A 19,420-nucleotide genomic window follows, 5' to 3' on the forward strand; every position below is an offset into this window, starting at 1 on the left:
TGTACAAGAATATAACTACTATAATACTGCCCCCTATGTACAAGAATATAACTACTATAATACTGCTCCTATGTACAAGAATATAACTACTATAATACTGCCTCCTATGTACAAGAATATAACTACTATAATACTGCCCCCTATGTACATGAATATAACTACTATAATACTGCCTCCTATGTACAAGAATATAACTACTATAATACTGCCCCCTATGTACAAGAATATAACTACTATAATACTGCTCCTATGTACAAGAATATAACTACTATAATACTGCCCCTATGTACAAGAATATAACTACTATAATACTGCCCCCTATGTACAAGAATATAACTACTATAATACTGCTCCTATGTACAAGAATATAACTACTATAATACTGCCTCCTATGTACAAGAATATAACTACTATAATACTGCCCCCTATGTACAAGAATATAACTACTATAATACTGCTCCTATGTACAAGAATATAACTACTATAATACTGCCTCCTATGTACAAGAATATAACTCCTATAATACTGCCTCCTATATACAAGAATATAACTACTATAATACTGCCTCCTATGTACAAGAATATAACTACTATAATACTGCCCCCTATGTACAAGAATATAACTACTATAATACTGCTCCTATGTACAAGAATATAACTACTATAATACTGCCCCTATGTACAAGAATATAACTACTATAATACTGCCCCTATGTACATGAATATAACTACTATAATACTGCCCCCTATGTACAAGAATATAACTACTATAATACTGCTCCTATGTACAAGAATATAACTACTATAATACTGCCCCCTATGTACAAGAATATAACTACTATAATACTGCCCCCTATGTATAAGAATATAACTACTATAATACTGCCTTTTACGTATAAGTAGAATATTATAAATGTGTATGTGTAGTTGTTTTTCTTCATGTTTATAATGTGTTCGTTACAATTTACCTGTTCATTTCTTCCCTTCGATGAGATATTAACTTCATAATTAAAGCATGCGTCTGATAAGGTTCGGACGGGTTTAGTCCAGTGCAGTCCGCTCACATCTGCTGTCAGGTTCTGGACAGGTGGAATCTTCTCTGGAACAAGGACAGACACTTGTTACATTTTATTCTCTATACAGTTGCTTGTGAAAGTATTCACTCCCTTGACCTTTTTCATGTTTTGCTTGCTCACAACCTGGAATTTCACTGTTTTTTTAGGGTTTGCATGAGTTTATGAAAAGAACGTCCAATAAGAATAAAAATGTATTTTATTAGGACTTATAATCCAGAATAAAACAGAGACTGACTGAAAAAGGTTTTGCTCAAGAATAACTCCGTATTTCGCACTATCCATCTTCCCCTTGACAGGAACCATTTTTCCTGTCCCAGCTGCCGAAAAAGATCCCCACAGCATGATGCTGCCACCACCCTGTTTCACTGTGGGGATGGTGTTCTTGGAGTGATGAGCTGTGTTGCTTTGGTGCCAGACATAGCATTTACCTTGGCAGCCAAGGAGCTCAATTTTGGTCTCATCTATTCATAGCACCTTCCTCCATACATTTGGGGAGTCGCCCACATGTCTTTTGGTAGACTGAAAATGAGCCTTATAATTATTGTGTGTATGTAAAGGCTTTTATTTTATGTGGCCACTCTTCTATAAAGACCCCCTCTATGGAGTGTATGGCTTATTGCGGTCATATGGACAGATACTCCAGTCTCTGCTGGTGAACTCATCCCCTCCTTCAGGGTTACCTCTGGTCCCTGTGCTGTCTCTCTGATTATTGCCCTCCTTGCCGGAGCTGAGAGTTTTGGTGGGCGCCCTCTCTTGGCAGGTTTGTTATGGTGCCACGTTCTTCCCATTTGAAGATAATGGATTTGATGGTTTCTTCCAGGGGATCATCAGAGATTGGGAGATTTTTGATAAACCAACCCTGACTTATACTTCTCAACAACTTTGTTCCTGACTTGTTTGGAGGTCTCCTTGGTCTTCATGGTGTTGTTTGGAGATCTCCTTGGTCTTCATGGTTGTGTTTGGAGATCTCCTTGGTCTTCATGGTGCTGTTTGGAGATCTCCTTGGTCTTCATGGTGCTGTTTGGAGATCTCCTTGGTCTTCATGATGCTGTTTGGAGATCTCCTTGGTCTTCATGATGCTGTTTGGAGATCTCCTTGGTCTTCATGGTGGTGTTTGGAGATCTCCTTGGTCTTTATGGTGGTGTTTGGTTAGATGTGCCTCATGTTAATGGTGTTGCAGCCTCTGTGGCCTTTCAGAAAAGGTAAAGTGTATATACTGACAGACATGGGACACAGATTGTGCACAGTTTGACTTCCTTTCACTAAGCATGGGACCTTATGAAGGGAATTGATTGTACTGGAAATTTTTAGTGGCTTCATAGCAAAAGGGGTGACTACATATGCACATGACAATTTTTAGTTGTTTGATCCCATAAATTTAATTTGTGCCTATATTTTCCTCACCAACTTAGACTATTCAGTGCTGATGCATCACACACAAATTGGATTACAAAAATCTTTACACAAAAGTTGTAATTTAACAAAGTAGGTAAAAAGCCAAGGGGTGAATACTTTTGCAAACCACTGTAGATCTGATGATTCCCAGCCGTGAGCACAGTATCATTGGATCTGATCACAATGGGGTGCAGGTTTTTAGGCTGATGTTGGGGTTCACCTCCGGTCTGTGGTCTCTGGCACTAGTCTCTTACCTATCTCACTAGACATGAATATCTTCTCCATCGCTTTGATGTTTAGGCTCCTACTTGTCCCATTAACGCAAACCACGATCCGAGTTAGAATGTTTGCGAAGATATCAATATGGGGAAAGTGACCCCCGATCCGTCTCTGTCCCCCCGGCTCCGTTATGTAGCTCTTACATCTGTCAATCTTGTCATTGTACCTGCAAGAGATCATGTACGGAGCAGTGTAACAGCTGTGACATGTACAAGGAAAGCAACATCTCTCTGCCATGTCTGCCTGCCCCCCCAGAATGTCAGAGAGACCACCAGAGAAAAGCCCACACCTCCAGCACGGACGGTGCATAGTTACACTGATGGCAGCGAAGACCAGCATTTGCTCCTGTTGTTTGCACACTATGATGACTGTACGTGCAGAGCGTATGTGCAGGAAAGTATCTGCACAGCGCATGCGCATATGTTCATGTGCAGGAAAGTATGTGGCGCTGCTGGACACGGGGAAGTTGTGAAGGTCACTGTTAAGGTGCACCAGGGTCCACCATGTTTACAACTTTTTGCCTGAAACGCGTTGATGTTCCAATAATAAATTTGAAGATTTGAGTCCAGTCACGTAGGGCCGGACATCTTTTCACTGCTTCTAACACTGTTATGGGGGCACCTTGGCTGTCACTACGAGGTGGGCATCGTTTCTGGCTCTGTTATGCTTGTACACTGGCTGACACTATAATGAGGCGCTGTCGTATGCACTGTTGTGGGGGCCATATTTATAGCACTGGAATTGGACACTGTTAGAGGGCACTTTCATTGGCAATGTTATGGGGCACTGCTTCTTGCATTATTATGTGGGTGCTGTTATATTGGTAGCCACTGTCTTTCTGGCACTGTATGGGTCATTTTGTCTGGCACTGTTTGGTGGGCGTAATCTACAGTGGGGAAAAAGTATTTAGTCGGCCGCCAATTGTGCAAGTTCTCCCCCTTATAAAGATGAGAGCGGCCTGTAATTGACATCATAGGTCGACCACAACTACGAGAGTCACAATGAGAAAACAAATCCAGAAAATCACCTTGTCTGATTTGGGAAGATTTATTTTGCAAATTATGGTGGAAAATAAGTATTTGGTCATTAACAAAAGTTCATCTCAATACTTTGTGATATATCCTTTGTTGGCAATGACAGAGGTCAAACATTTTCTGTAAGTCTTCACGAGGTTGCCACACACTGTTGGTGGTATGTTGGCCCATTCCTCCATGCAGATCTCTACAGCAGTGATGTTTTGGGCCTGTCGCTGGGCAACACAGACTTTAAAATCCCTACAAAGGTTTTCTATGGGGTTGAGATCTGGAGACTGGCTAGGCCACTCCAGGACCTTCATATGCTTCTTACGAAGCCACTCCTTCGTTGCCCTGGTGGTGTGCTTGGAATCATTATCATAGAATCATAGAATCGTAGAGTTGGAAGGGACCTCCTGGGCCATCTGGTCCAACCCCCTGCTCAAAGCAGGATTCGCTAAATCATCCCAGTCAGATGTCTGTCCAGCCTCTGTTTGAAGACTTCCATTGAAGGAGAACTCACCACTTCTCGTGGCAGCCTGTTCCACTCATTGATCACTCTAACTGTCAAAAAGTTTTTTCTAATATCTAATCTGTGTCTCCTCCCATTCAGTTTCATCCCATTGCTTCTAGTCTTTCCTTGTGCAAATGAGAATAAAGTTGATCATGCTGAAAGACCCATCCACGTTTCATCTTCAATGCCCTTGCTTATGGAAGGAGGTTTGCACTCAAAATCTCACGATACATGTCCCCATTCATTCTTTCATGTACACGGATCAGTCGTCCTGGTCCCTTTGCAGAGAAACAGCCCCAAAGCACGATGTTGCCACCCCTATGCTTCACAGTAGGTATGGTGTTCTTTGCATGCAACTCAGCATTCTGTCTCCTCCAAACACAACAAGTTTTGTTTCTACCAAACAGTTCTACTTTGATTTCATCAGCCTGTATTACATTCTCCCAATTGTCTTCTGGATAATTCAATTGCTCTGTAGCAAACTTCAGATGGGCCCGGACATGTACTGGCTTAAGCAGGGGGACACGTCTGGCACTGCAGGATCTGAGTCCCTGGCGGTGTAGTGTGTTAGTGAAGGTAGCCTTTCTTACGGCGGTCCCAGCTCTATGCAGGTCATTCACTAGGTCCCCCCATGTGGTTCTGGGATTTTTGCTCACCGTTCTTGTGATCATTTTGACCCCACGGGGTGAGATCTTGCGTGGAGCCCAAGATCAAGGGAGATTATCAGTCCTCTTGTATGTCTTCCATTTTCTTATTATTGTTCCCCCACAGTTGATTTCATCACACCAAGCTGCTTGCCTATTGCAGATTCAGTCTTCCCAGCCTGGGGCAGGGATACAGTTTTGTTTCTGGTGTCCTCCGACAGCTCTTTGGTCTTCACCATAGTGGAGTTTGGAGTCAGACTGTTTGAAGGTGTGCACAGGTGTCTGTTATACTGATAACAAGGTCAAACAGGAGCAATTACTACAGGTAATGAGTGGAGGACAGAGGAGCCTCTTAAAGAAGAAGTTTCAGGTCTGTGAGAGCCAGAAATCTTGCAGGTTTTTAGGCGACCAAATACTTATTTTCCACCATAATTTGCAAAATAAATCTTCCCAAATCAGACAAGGAGATTTTCTGGATTTGTTTTCTCATTGTGACTCTCATAGTTGTGGTCACCTATGATGCCAATTACAGGCCGCTCATCTTTATAAGTGGGAGAACTTGCACAATTGGTGGCCACTAAATACTTTTTCCCCCACGGTATATGTTATGCCCCCGTCAGCCCCTCTACCTCGCTATGCGGCTCGTCTTCCCCCCATATGAATGTCGGATTTGTTTCTGCAGACAGAGCCATGCATTACCACTTTGGAGCTGAACTTTGCGTGGTCATTGTGCCCCATTACCCGGACCCCGAAACTAGTCAGCTCTGGTAGCAGGCTATATCGGGGCGATGCTGTGTTCCCCAATATACGGGGAGAATTCTTTATCTTTAATGATTTATATTTGTGCCCAGTGACTACAATCCTCATTATCCCCACTACAATGATGGGATTGCTCTGTACCCGCAGTATAGGTTATACACGGTGTCTGCCGGAGCCTTGGCCCCAGGGGTCCAGTTACAGCTGAGGGAACATTCTCCTGACGCCTCTATGTTGATCTGACAGGATAAATCCGTGACCGATGTTCCATCAGCTCCTGAAAAATAAATGACCAAAAAACACATGAGTGGAAGATTCACAAGGTCAGCAATGTTGTGCTACAAACACTCTGTGCTGCGGCAAAGGGGGAACTCTGTGCCGCGGCGGGGGGGAGGGGAACTCTGTGCCGCGGCGGGGGGGAGGGGAACTCTGTGCCGCGGCGGGGGGGAGGGGAACTCTGTGCCGCGGCGGGGGGGAGGGGAACTCTGTGCCGCGGCGGGGGGGAGGGGAACTCTGTGCCGCGGCGGGGGGGAGGGGAACTCTGTGCCGCGGCGGGGGGGAGGGGAACTCTGTGCCGCGGCGGGGGGGAGGGGAACTCTGTGCCGCGGCGGGGGGGAGGGGAACTCTGTGCTGCGGCGGGGGGGGGGAACTCTGTGCTGCGGCGGGGGGGGGGAACTCTGTGCTGCGGCGGGGGGGGAACTCTGTGCTGCGGCGGGGGGGGAACTCTGTGCTGCGGCGGGGGGGGGAACTCTGTGCTGCGGCGGGGGGGGAACTCTGTGCTGCGGCGGGGGGGGAACTCTGTGCTGCGGCGGGGGGGGAACTCTGTGCTGCGCCGTTTAATCTCCTAGATTATGCTTCATGCTCAATCCAGGGCCAGACACTGCCTTGTGGGGTAGTTTTCCCCATTAAGTAGCAATAATGAGAGTTTTCTTTCCTTGTGGGAGAGAGCTCCTTTACAACCTTAGAGACATATGGTTAGAAGACAATCAGCACTCACCTGGAGACGCGGGCAGATCTTTAGTCGCCCACTTACTGAGCCCCCCGCTTATTGGGGTACGTAAATTCTTGAGATCATAAAACTCTGCAGCGACCTGAGCGGTGACACCTTGGTGCAGCTCCAAATTCTGAGCTGAGAAATTATTACTTGTCTACAGGACAAGAGGAAATGATAAAGTAAAAGACATAATAGTATAAAATGGAATCACCTGTTTATATATCACCTGCTATAACCTGGGCATCTCCTGTATACAATTATATATGTACAGCCGGTATAACCTGGGTATCTCCTGTATATAGTTATATATGTACAGCTGGTATAACCTGGGCATCTCCTGTATATAATTATATATGTACAGCCGGTATAACCTGGGCATCTCCTGTATATAATTATATATGTACAGCCAGTATAACCTGGGCATCTCCTGTATATAATTATACATGTACAGCTGGTATAACCTGGGCATCTCCTGTATATAATTATATATGTACAGCCGGTATAACCTGGGCATCTCCTGTATATAATTATATATGTACAGCCGGTATAACCTGGGCATCTCCTGTATATAATTATATATGTACAGCTGCTGTAACCTGGGCATCTCCTGTATATAATTATATATGTACAGCTGGTATAACCCGGGCATCTCCTGTATACAATTATATATGTACAGCCGGTATAACCTGGGCATCTCCTGTATATAATTATATATGTACAGCTGGTATAACCTGGGCATCTCCTGTATATAATTATATATGTACAGCCGGTATAACCTGGGCATCTCCTGTATATAATTATATATGTACAGCCGGTATAACCTGGGCATCTCCTGTATATAATTATATATCTATAGCCGGTATAACCTGGGCATCTCCTGTATATAATTATATATGTACAGCCGGTATAACCTGGGCATCTCCTGTATATAATTATATATGTACAGCCGGTATAACCTGGGCATCTCCTGTATATAATTATATATGTACAGCCGGTATAACCTGGGCATCTCCTGTATATAATTATATATGTACAGCTGGCATAACCTGGGCATCTCCTGTATATAATTATATATGTACAGCCGGTAGAACCTGGGCATCTCCTGTATATAATTAGATATGTACAGCCGGTATAACCTGGGCATGTCCTGTATATAATTATATATGTACAGCTGGTATAACCTGGGTATCTCCTGTATACAGTATGTGCAACTGGTATAAATCTCACCTTGATATCTATGGTCTTTCCCGGGGTGCGGATCTTTACCACGTATTTTACAGTTGTGTTCGGAGGGGTGACGCTGTGTTTCCAGCTCAGAATAATTCTCCCGAGTTTGGGGACGGCGATGTTCAGGTCTTGTGGCGGATCAACTTCACCTGACAATGATACATACAGAGTATTACAGACAGAAGACTTGTACGTCTCTGATAGATTCTCCTTATAGCCCGAGACTGAAGGAGGACATAAAACACACAAGCCCATTCATTATAAAGGGGAGACCTCCTGGCAGACCCTCCTTCATTCTATCACAGCTACTCTTGTACCTGTGTCGCCCCTGAGGCTCAGTCGCCACAGAGGTACTGCACCTTCTCCTAAGGTGTGGTGCCCCATCATCCAGGTAAGTTGGGGGCTCCTGACCACGCTCCAACACCCGCACCCCACACAATAGAGTAGTTCAGCAAAGCCTCATTGCGGCTCCTTGCTTAGAGAGTAGCAGAGCACCTTTGGTGGTTCCCTGCTTGGAACACTAAACGTGCTGGGAGGTGGGTGGAGTTGAGTATACATATAAAAGAGTGGGACGGTTCCAGGATTGAGGTTCAGTCAGTCAGACGGAGAGTCTGGGAGAGGAAGCCACTCGGGAGGAGTGGCTTCCTGGAAGAGGGATGGAGGAAGGAGTGCTGCAGCAGATCTCAGTGACCTGAGCCAGCTGGCACGGGAAAAGAAAAAAGGAGGAGAACATTGAACCGAAGCCTGAGCTTCCATAGAAGGGAAAAGACAAGTACGGAACGTAGGAGTAAAAGGGAACAAAGAGGACGTGGGTTAGAGGAAGAACCCTGCCTAGAAGTTCTAAGCGCAAGGCCGGGGCCTGGTCCCCAAGGTTGTATGGACACTTATGGTTCTGCAGCAGACACCGGTGGAGTAGTGGGCTGTAAATGCACTACTCCCATCTAAGACTTGAGGGCACAACAGCAACACGGATAGAGAGCCGGGACTCAGGAATAGAGAGTCCCCGAAGCAGGCTACATCTGTCTGCCGTGCAAGTAGAGTTCTTGGGAACATCTGTCAGGAGAAACTCCAGTGTAACACAGTAATAAGAGATCTTCACACTTAAAGGCGCTATAGAGGAGACGTTCAGAAAAGGCACATAAGTTGGCGGAGTGTGGAAGGGAGCATTCCTTCTTGCCTGGGGGTTGACTGAGTCCCTGACCCGGAGGACACGGCACAGAAGCGGGAACTACAGACTGTGAGTAATGCTTTGGAACTACATGCCCTGGTGTCCTCCATTACTTCCTGCGTCCGTCCGCCTGGCACTGCTACATCCCCTGCGCCAAACACTACAACATCTAAGTGTCTCCATATCTACACTGCCCTGGGACAACAGCTCTGCCTGTGGATGGCTATACCATCATTGCTGCACCACACCATCTGTCCCGGAGGATCTGCATGCAGCGTCGGCTTAACACCTCCCTTGCCGAACACCACAGGTGGCGTCACGAACTATTCATCTAACTACATTCCACCATTCACATCTTCCTATTACTTGGACGCCCAGGGCCACGGTCCGGGTCACCGCTGCTGTGACACGTCCCACTGACACCGGCCCGGTACCGAGCACCCCACAGCCCTGGGAGGGGCGACCCAAAACTTACCGTCAAGAACAGGATAACAAGACCCGATGCCATCGGGTTCTGTGCGCCTGAGATTTGTTGGACTTAAAACTTGTGAGAATGTGCAGAAGACCCAGTTTGATAGACTCTGAAATGAACATTAAAAATGGCCGTTGGCGTGGAGAACAAGGGCGTGAAGAGATGGGAGGTCCTAGGAAAAGACCGCAAACAGTCTTGGGCCTCCCCTGCCTGAATTACTATGTAACAGCAACATGGCCCACCCCCCGAGGGATTCGTATACTGGCTTGGAAGGAAGGCGCTGGAAGAAGATGCCGCCCCCAAAAGGAGAGGCAGAAGCCAGTGGCGGGAAAGGGGCCGAGAGAGGAGGGAGAAGAACGCAAGAACGCCATCTTGGAGAGAGAGAGAAGGAGGCCTGCAGAGCGTGGGGAAGCGGATCTCCCCGGTGCCATGGCTGAAGGCTCCAACCCCGTAGCAGAGATGAACCGTCAGCAGCTGGAGGACGAAATTGCCCAGCTGACGCGCCGCCTGCAGCTGAGGCAGGAAACGCTATGGACCTTGAATCTGCAGCGCACCCTGGAGGGGCCTACACCTGCGGTACCCGCGACACCGATACCCGCCGCTGCTACACTGGACCTCTTCCAGGAAGACCCTGCGGAGCCTAGAGCCGCTGCCATGCCACCGGCAGCGTACTTTGTTCCCTCCCTGCCGCTACTACCGGAGGAGTTGTACACAGCACAGAGAGCTGAAGCAGCGGAAGAGAAGCCCCCGTCTGGACCTGACGCGGCTGCGCAGGTCCCTACAGAGACCCCCGCGGACCTGGAGCCGCCGGTGACTCCACCGTTGTCCCCGGTATTCCACCAAGCAGCGTCCACTGCTGCCATGCCTGCATCGGAACAGGGACCGCACCGCCAGGAGGCACCAGGTATATACCCTGGCTCTCCTAATGGGTTGCCCCCCGACTTCACGTTGTCAGAGGCAGGCTTGCGGGAGCTCGAAATGGGACAGTTGGAGGAGTCAGCTGGGGGCCCAGGACCAGGACAGTCGGAAATGGGGAGGTGGAGGAAGTCCCTACTGAGAAGGGTACGGCTGGAACAAGCGCGCACAATTCTGCATCTTCGGGGATTGGATGAGTCTCAGTCGCTTTGGGATAGTGACCTCGGGATCCCTTGGCTACCGAACCCTTGTATAGTCGCTTATCAGCGCCGACATACCTCGGTGCTAGGCCACGCACCAGCACACCAGAACTAGCAAGTAACCAGCAGGATGAAGACACCCAAAGTATTTCATCTGGTAGCAGTACCCCAGCAACAGCTTCCAGAACCCCAGGAGAGGTCCAGCACTAAAGTTTGCACTAACTCTCGTGACCCAGGAGGGTTTATTTGCACCGTTGTGCCTCTTGTTTTATTTTTGACCATCATGGTTAGTTTTTGTTTTCCCAGTGTTGCCCTGTGTTGTTGGCAGCCTTCATATTGAACTAGCGATCATGAACTTGGAGTGATCCAAAAACTTTTATTTGTAAATAGTTGCACCTCTTTAGGTGCCCTCTCTTGGTTTTACATATTGACACTTTGCGAAGATTAAGTCTACCTCATTTGGAGCATGACTCCAATCAAAGGACACTGCAAGCGATCCCGTCTGGGAGCGATGTCCAGCACTTACAAGAATTATTGTTGAAAGTTTTAATGTGAAGTATTTCATAATGTGTCTTATGATAGCTTTTATATAGAATTAGGAATGTTTTGATAGAGATGAGAGATTTGAGTAAAGAATTGAAAAAGTATATGGTGAACCAGGCATCACGGTTGTCACTTGAGAGAAGGTAGAAAATGTGCACTAGAGAGAGAAAAGAAATGTGTGCTGAGATGGAAAGATGAAGAATACTGAAGTGATAGTAACAGATAATAGCACTTTGAATTAAGTATGGTATGGAAAAATTGCACTTTTTTGACTTAGAATTTTAGGTAGTTAATTAATAACTGTTTGCAACGTTCAAGAACGAGTGCCTCTCATATTGGGAAGTTTAGTATAAGAATTGTTTATTCAGCATTGCAAAAATTTGTATGTTCCTGTACTGTCAACTTTGTTTACCTTGCAGACCGCGGACGTGCTGTGTTTAACAGTGGGGTATGTGGCGCCCCTGAGGCTCAGTCGCCACAGAGGTACTGCACCTTCCTCTCTCCTAGGGTGTGGTGCCCCACCATCCAGGTAAGTTGGAGGCTCCTGACCACACTCCAACACTCGCACCCAACACAACCACATTGCGGCTCCTTGCTTAGAGAGAAGCAGAGCACCTTTGGTGGTTCCCTGCTTGGAACACTAGACGTGCTGGGAGGTGGGTGGAGTTCAGAATATATATATATATATATATATATATGAGTGGGATGGTTTAGGATGACAGGTCAGTCTGACAGGAGGTCAGTGAGGAAGGAAGCCACTCGGGAGGAGTGGGGATCCCCGGAAGAAGGGATGGAGGAAGGAGTGCTGCAGCTGCCTCAGTGACCTGAGCCAGCTAGCACAGGAAAGGAAAGAAGGAGAAGGACGTTGATCTGAAGCCTGAGCTTCCATAGAAGGGAAAGGACAAGTACGGAACGTAGGAGTAAAAGGGAACACAGAGGACGTGGGTTAGAGGAAGAACTCTGCCTAGAAGTTCTAAGCGCAAGGCCGGGGCCCGGTCCCCGAGGTTGTACGAACGCTAATGGTTCTGCAGCAGACACTGGTGGAGTAGTGGGCTGTAAATGCACTACTCCCATCTAAGACTTGAGGGCACAACAGCAATACGGATAGAGAGCCGGGACTTAGGAGTAGAGAGTCCCCGAAGCAGGCTACATCTGTCGTGCAAGTAGAGTTCTTAGGAACATCTGTCAGGAGGAACTCCAGTGTCACACGGTACTGGAGATCTTCACACTTAAAGGCGCTATAGAGGAGGAGACATTCAGGAAAGGCACGTAAGTTGGCAGAGTGTGGAAGGGAGCTTTCCATCTTGCCTGGAGGTTGAGTCCCTGACCTGGAGGACACGGCACAGAAGCGGGCACTACAGACTGAGTAAAGCTTTGGAATTACATGCCCTGGTGTCCTCTATTCCTTCCTGCGTCCGTCTGCCTGACACTGCTACTTCCCCTGCGCCAGACACTACATCACCTAAGTGTCTCCACATCTACACTGCCCTGGGACAACAGCCCTGCCTGTGGAGGGCTATACCATCATTGCTGCACCACACCATCTGTCCCGGAGGATCTGCATGCAGCGTCGGCTTAACACCTCCCTTACCGAACACCACAGGTGGCGTCACAAACTATTCATCTAACTACATTCCACCATTCACATCTTCCTATTACTTGGGCGCCCAGGGCCACGGTCCGGGTCACCGCTGCTGTGACGCGTCCCACTGACACCGGCCTGGTACCGAGTACCCCACAGCCCTGGGAGGGGCGACCCATAGTCCCATTAGTTGGCACTGTTATGGGAGTACTGTGGCTGGCACTGTTATGGAGTATTGTGGCTGGCACTGATATGTGGACATTGTGTCTTGGATATAGCACTTGTCACTGTGATGTGGGAACCCTGACTGGTATTCTCAGGTGGGCACTGTTATGGGAGTACTGCGGCTGGCACTGTTATGGGAGTACTGCGGCTGGCACTTATGGGAGTACTGCGGCTGGCACTTATGGGAGTACTGCGGCTGGCACTTATGGGAGTACTGCGGCTGGCACTTATGGGAGTACTGCGGCTGGCACTGTTATGGGAGTACTGTGGCACTGGCACTGTTATGGGAGTTCTGTGGCACTGGCACTGTTATTCGGACATTCTTGGATATAGCACGTGTCACTGTGATATGGGCACACTGGCTGCTATTCTCATGTGGGCATTGTTACGGGACTACTGTTGGGGACTCAGTTATATTTTCAGCTATTACTGCCTGAGGAGACGTTAAGTGAGGGGTCTAATTTCTGATATGGGGGTCAGTAGTATCAGTGTCACGTGCACCCACCGTGAAAATGTCACAGCTAGAGATCCGCGGACCGGTGTAATTTTGGGTTCTTGTACCCAACCCGAACTTTATTCCAAAGTTGAAAACAATGTGGACCTGAACTTTTGAGCTGGAAAATATTCTCTATTGTCTCTCTCTTCCCAGATTTCCCCAGAACTCTGAACATTGCAATGGATCAGGGAGAAGTTTGGGTTCGCTCATATCTAGCCACAACCCCTCGGCCCTCGCCTCACTTCTCAGACATAGGGAACTTGACGATAAAATCTCAGTCCAAAGAGATCAGAATTAACAAGAAACAGAAACTGCACATCCCTCCGTGCAACAAAGGATCTGATTGCCAAAAAGTGCGAGTGCCAGATCCCACAGAGAACCAAATCCACAAAGCCGCTGCCACAGCCCAGAGCGGGCGCGTCCTGTGCGCCAAATCTCCCGTCATACTGAAAGTGCCCGCATTTATCTCATGTGACAAATTACAGGGCGGCTCCAATGCGTCTCGCAGATGTTGGCCAAAAATATAGCAGCACTTACAGACAATAGAGTGAATCATTGCAATGTCCACGCAGGGAATACGGACACATGCAGAACCGTCCAGATTCTGACAGGTACAAGGACGCTCACAGGGCTCCTGCCAGACGCCCATGGACTATTCACCAAGATCCTACTATTTCTATTATCGCTACCCTTCTCGTGGGCCACTATGGCGTCTATGTCTGTCCTAGGTCTAGTCAAAGTCTACGTGCTGCTCTCCGTCTCTTGTCCTATGATTTACACTGCAGCTCTGCTCCATTACGGCACAGCTCTAACCAATGACTGATTGTAGTAGACATGCTAATACAGGTTAGGCCTCTCCCCTTGTAGTGATCTCGCTGTTTTTAGATATAAAACAAGTAAATCACAAACATCTGAGCTTTTAGCTGTGATACTTTGTATCAGGACAAGTCCATAACACACAGCGGCATTATTCTGTGGATCCACTACAACCTCCTGCCATGAGGAGTCTTGTTGATTTTAGGCTACGTTCCCACTATGAGCTGTTGGTGAGTTTTGGACACTCAAAAAAAATGCAAATAATCTATTTTACTTAACGGGTACAGAAAAACTGCAACATCGAAAACTCCCTAAAACCTCATCGTGGGAACGCAGCAACAGGTCTCAAAATAACAATCAAAGGTTAAAAATCCTAATCGAGTGTTGCTGCTCCGTCCTGGGATTCACCTCTGCCCGGCATTTCAGATTTGTTTAACGAGCCGCTGACCTGTAATTCGGAGAATTCTGCAGCCAGCTCTGGAGCATGATCAGTGGAGAAATAATGCACAGGCGCTTCTCACAAAATTAGAATATATCACAAAGTGACTCTCCTCTACTCTATAGAGTCATTACACACAGAGTGATCTATGTCACGGGTTTATTTCTGGTAATGTTGATGATTATGGCTTACAGCCAATGAAAACCCAAAAGTCATTATCTTAGGAAATTAGAATAATTAGCAATAAACACCTGTAAAGGCTCCTAAGCGTTTATAAAGGTCCCTTAGTCTGTTTCAGCAGCTCCACAATCATGGGGAAGACTGCTGACCTGACAGATGTCCAGAAGGCAGTCACTGACACACTCCACAAGGAGGGGAAGCCACAAAAGGTCATTGCTAAAGAAGCCGGCTGTTCACAGAGTGCTGGATCCAAGAATATTAATGGAAAGTGGAGTGGAAGGAGAAAGTGTGGTAGAAAAAGGTGCACAAGCAATCGGGATAACCGCAGCCTGGAAAGGATTGTTAAGAAAAGGCCATTCAGTAATGTGGGGGAGATTCACAAGGAGTGGACTGCTGCTGGAGTCATGGCTTCACACCACACACAGACGTCTCCAGGACATGGGCTACAAGTGTCACATTCCTTGTGTCAGCCACTCATGACCAATAGACAACGCCAGAAGAGTCTTACCTGGGCCAAGGAGAAAAAGAACCGGACTGTGTCAGTGGTCCAAGGAAGATGAGAGACACCAGACCCCACAATGCAGACGAGCTGAAGGCTGCGATCAAAGCAACCTGGGCTTCCATAACCCCTCAGCAGTGCCACAGGCTGATCACCTCCATGCCACGCCGCTTTGATGCAGTAACTGATGCAGAAGGAGCCTGACCAAGTATTTATTTAACAATATCTTTTTATTTGGTTTTAAGAAAATAACAACAAAGTGTATACAAGACTTTAGACTGACAAACATTGAAGTCTGCATAGGGATTAAACCAACAGAAAACAAAATACTGTATATACTCGTGTAGAAGCCAAGATTTTCAGCCCATTTTTTTGGGTTGAAAGTCCCCCTCTCAGCTTATACACGGGTCATATACCTGGGGGTCGGCGGGGGAGGGGGAGCGGGGGTGTCAGAGATCATACTCACCCATCCTGCCGCGGTCTCTACAGCCTCGCTTCTCCACTGTCTCCCTTCCTGTCTTCAGCGGTCACGTGGTACCGCTCATTACACTCATTAATATGCGCATATTCATGAGTGTAATGAGCGGTACCACGTGACCGCTGAAGACAGGAAGGGAGACAGTGGAGAAGCGAGGCTGTAGAGACCGCGGCAGGATGGGTGAGTATAGCGATATTCACCTGTCCCCTGGTCCATCGCTGCTCACGGCTGTCTCTGCTGCATCCCGTGTCAGTGACATTTAGGCAGCAGGGGGCGCGGTGACGTGGTTAGTGCCATTTGGAAGTGGATACCGCATTCAGCCCTGCACACTTGCAACCTACTTCTATAAGCCCCATATTAGCCTTAGGCTGCCGGTCTCACCTGCAAGCTACTATTATATGCCCCATACGGGCCTTTTGCTACCGGTCTCAGTACAGACATTTTCTACAGGCAAATTGCTTCAGCAATCCAGCGGGAACCTCTCCTCATTTCCTTATGGAATATATTGCATCTAATTGAATTACCAGCACAGCACGCCTTAACGGTAGCTGGATGCCTGCTATAGGCCTACACCATATTTGGAAGCAGGAACTTACAAAAAAATTATTTTTCTCGTGGACATACATTTGTTCATACTATATAAACAGCAGTCGGACTGACGAAGGCCAAGTGTAGGCCGAAACGTCTTTTTGTAGGACTGCACATTAATAAAAACTTCACTTAAAAAGGACAATTCAGTTGAGTGCCAAGTTACTTTATTATTATTCACTTGGGTCTGGGTAACCTACTTGTGCACCTTGTGGTAGTGCCACGCTATACTTGACACTGACACAAGAAGCGGCGATGGACCAAGGAGAGATGAGTATGGCTTTTTTTTTTTTGCAGCATATGGGGGCATATTCTATGGGGCAGCATATGGGGGCATATTCTATGGGGCAGCATATGGGGGCATATTCTATGGGGCAGCATACGGGGGCATATTCTATGGGGCAGCATACGGGGGCATATTCTATGGGGCAGCATACGGGGGCATATTCTATGGGGCAGCATACGGGGGCATATTCTATGGGGCAGCATACGGGGGCATATTCTATGGGGCAGCATACGGGGGCATATTCTATGGGGCAGCATACGGGGGCATATTCTATGGAGCAGCATATGGGGGCATATTCTATGGGGCAGCATATGGGGGCATATTCTATGGGGCAGCATATGGGGCATATTCTATGGAGCAGCATATGGGGGCATATTCTATGGAGCAGCATATGGGGCAGCATACGGGGGCATATTATATGGGGCAGCATACGGGGGCATATTCTATGGGGCAGCATATGGGTGGCATATTCTATGGGGCAGCATATGGGGGCATATTCTATGGGGCAGCATATGGGTGGCATATTCTATGGGGCAGCATATGGGGGCATATTCTATGGGGCAGCATATGGGTGGCATATTCTATGGGGCAGTATATGGGTGGCATATTCTATGGGGCAGCATATGGGGGCATATTCTATGGGGCAGCATATGGGGTCATATTCTATGGGACAACATATGGGGGGCATAAACTATGGAGAAGCATATGGGGGGCATAATCTATGGGGCAGCATATGGGGGGCATAAACTATGGAGAAGCATATGGGGGCATAATCTATGGGGCAGCATATGGGGGCATAAACTATGGAGCAGCATATGGGAGCATAGTCTATGGATTCCATTCTCGGCTTATACACGAGTCAATAAGCTTTTCCAGTTTTTTGTGGCAAAATTAGGGGTGTCGGCTTATATACAAGTATATATGGTACAACATAACATGTATTCAACAGATTTCAAGGATTACAATCATTAATGGCTACTATTAAATTAGAGCAATATTTTCTGGATGAGTCAACCAACTCTTCCAATTAACATTGAAAACTTGTAACTTATTATTTTTCTGTGCCATCATTTTTTCAAAAGCACAAGTTTTATTTACCGATTGTATTATCTCATCGTTGCCAGGAATTCAAGGGGACTTCCAATATCGTGTAATCGCTATTTTTGGAGCTAGAAGAATGTGTGAGGCAGTTACTCTGCCATTGGAGGGAATAGAATGTACATCTAACAACAGTGGTGCTAAAGAAGGAGATGGTGCAGTGGAGAAGAGATCAGATGAAAAGTAAACGAGCAGGTGGAAGGGATTACTGGAAAGCTCCAAAATGTGTGGATTAAAGAACCTTTTTGGCCACAATTACGCCAGCAAAGTAGAAGAGGGGACCAGAGAGTGAAGCCTCATTGGGGTGTAATACCGCCTTATAGGACTCAAGATAAGAGGCACATAGGAAGGTGTGAGCTGCAAGAACTAGTGAGCTCGTCCATTCACTGCTCGAGAAAGTTTTATTCTTTTTTCCACGATAAAAAGGGAGTTGACTTTATAAAAACATTTTTCATGTCTATAAAATTATTTAGGTCTACTATATAGGATGAAACATTTGAGTCAATATTAATCCTGAGTTAACCGTTCCCTTCCCCGACAAAGTACTGAGAGCATTTACTGATCATACATTTCAGATTTTACAATCATTTATCAAGCTGGTGTTATAAAGTATTCTAATTTACTGAGATAATGACTTTTGGGTTTTCATTGGCTGTAAGCCGTAATCATCAACATTACCAGAAATAAACCCGTGACATAGATCACTGTGTGTGTAATGACTCTAGAGCATAGAGGAGAGGCACTGTCTGTATTGAAGAACTGAAATAAAATCACTTTTTTATGATATTCTAATTTAGTGAGATGCCCCTGTATGTACACAGTGACTGCACCAGCAGAATAGTGAGTGCAGCTCTGGAGTATAATACAGGAGGTAACTCAGGATCAGTAATGTAATGTATGTACACAGTGACTGCACCAGCAGAATAGTGAGTGCAGCTCTGGGGTATAATACAGGAGGGTAACTCAGGATCAGTAATGTAATGTATGTACACAGTGACTGCACCAGCAGAATAGTGAGTGCAGCTCTGGGGTATAATACAGGAGGGTAACTCAGGATCAGTAATGTAATGTATGTACACAGTGACTGCACCAGCAGAATAGTGAGTGCAGCTCTGGAGTATAATACAGGAGGTAACTCAGGATCAGTAATGTAATGTATGTACACAGTGACTGCACCAGCAGAATAGTGAGTGCAGCTCTGGAGTATAATACAGGAGGTAACTCAGGATCAGTAATGTAATGTATGTACACAGTGACTGCACCAGCAGAATAGTGAGTGCAGCTCTGGGGTATAATACAGGAGGGTAACTCAGGATCAGTAATGTAATGTATGTACACAGTGACTGCACCAGCAGAATAGTGAGTGCAGCTCTGGAGTATAATACAGGAGGGTAACTCAGGATCAGTAATGTAATGTATGTACACAGTGACTGCACCAGCAGAATAGTGAGTGCAGCTCTGGAGTATAATACAGGAGGTAACTCAGGATCAGTAATGTAATGTATGTACACAGTGACTGCACCAGCAGAATAGTGAGT

At 46.8% G+C, this 19,420-nt stretch overlaps 1 protein-coding gene across 12 annotated transcripts in view; it reads right to left on the reverse strand.

Annotated features, from left to right (window-relative positions):
• The window catches only part of IL5RA (interleukin 5 receptor subunit alpha), a 110,521-nt gene that overhangs the window by 13,319 nt on the left and 77,782 nt on the right, over window positions 1–19,420 (reverse strand). For all 12 annotated transcript variants that reach the window (XM_073564423.1, XM_073564417.1, XM_073564420.1 and 9 more), the window contains 5 exons: window positions 7,898–8,046; window positions 6,674–6,824; window positions 5,821–5,953; window positions 2,725–2,915; window positions 968–1,098 (listed from right to left, as the gene is read on the reverse strand). In XM_073564423.1, the coding sequence (XP_073420524.1) occupies window positions 968–1,098; window positions 2,725–2,915; window positions 5,821–5,953; window positions 6,674–6,824; window positions 7,898–8,046 (755 nt within the window). The remainder of the gene's footprint in view (window positions 1–967; window positions 1,099–2,724; window positions 2,916–5,820; window positions 5,954–6,673; window positions 6,825–7,897; window positions 8,047–19,420) is intronic.

This window comes from Dendrobates tinctorius, unplaced genomic scaffold (assembly GCF_039654945.1).
Source record: "Dendrobates tinctorius isolate UK_male_01 unplaced genomic scaffold, ASM3965494v1 ptg000455l, whole genome shotgun sequence".
Taxonomy (NCBI): Eukaryota; Metazoa; Chordata; class Amphibia; order Anura; family Dendrobatidae; genus Dendrobates; species Dendrobates tinctorius.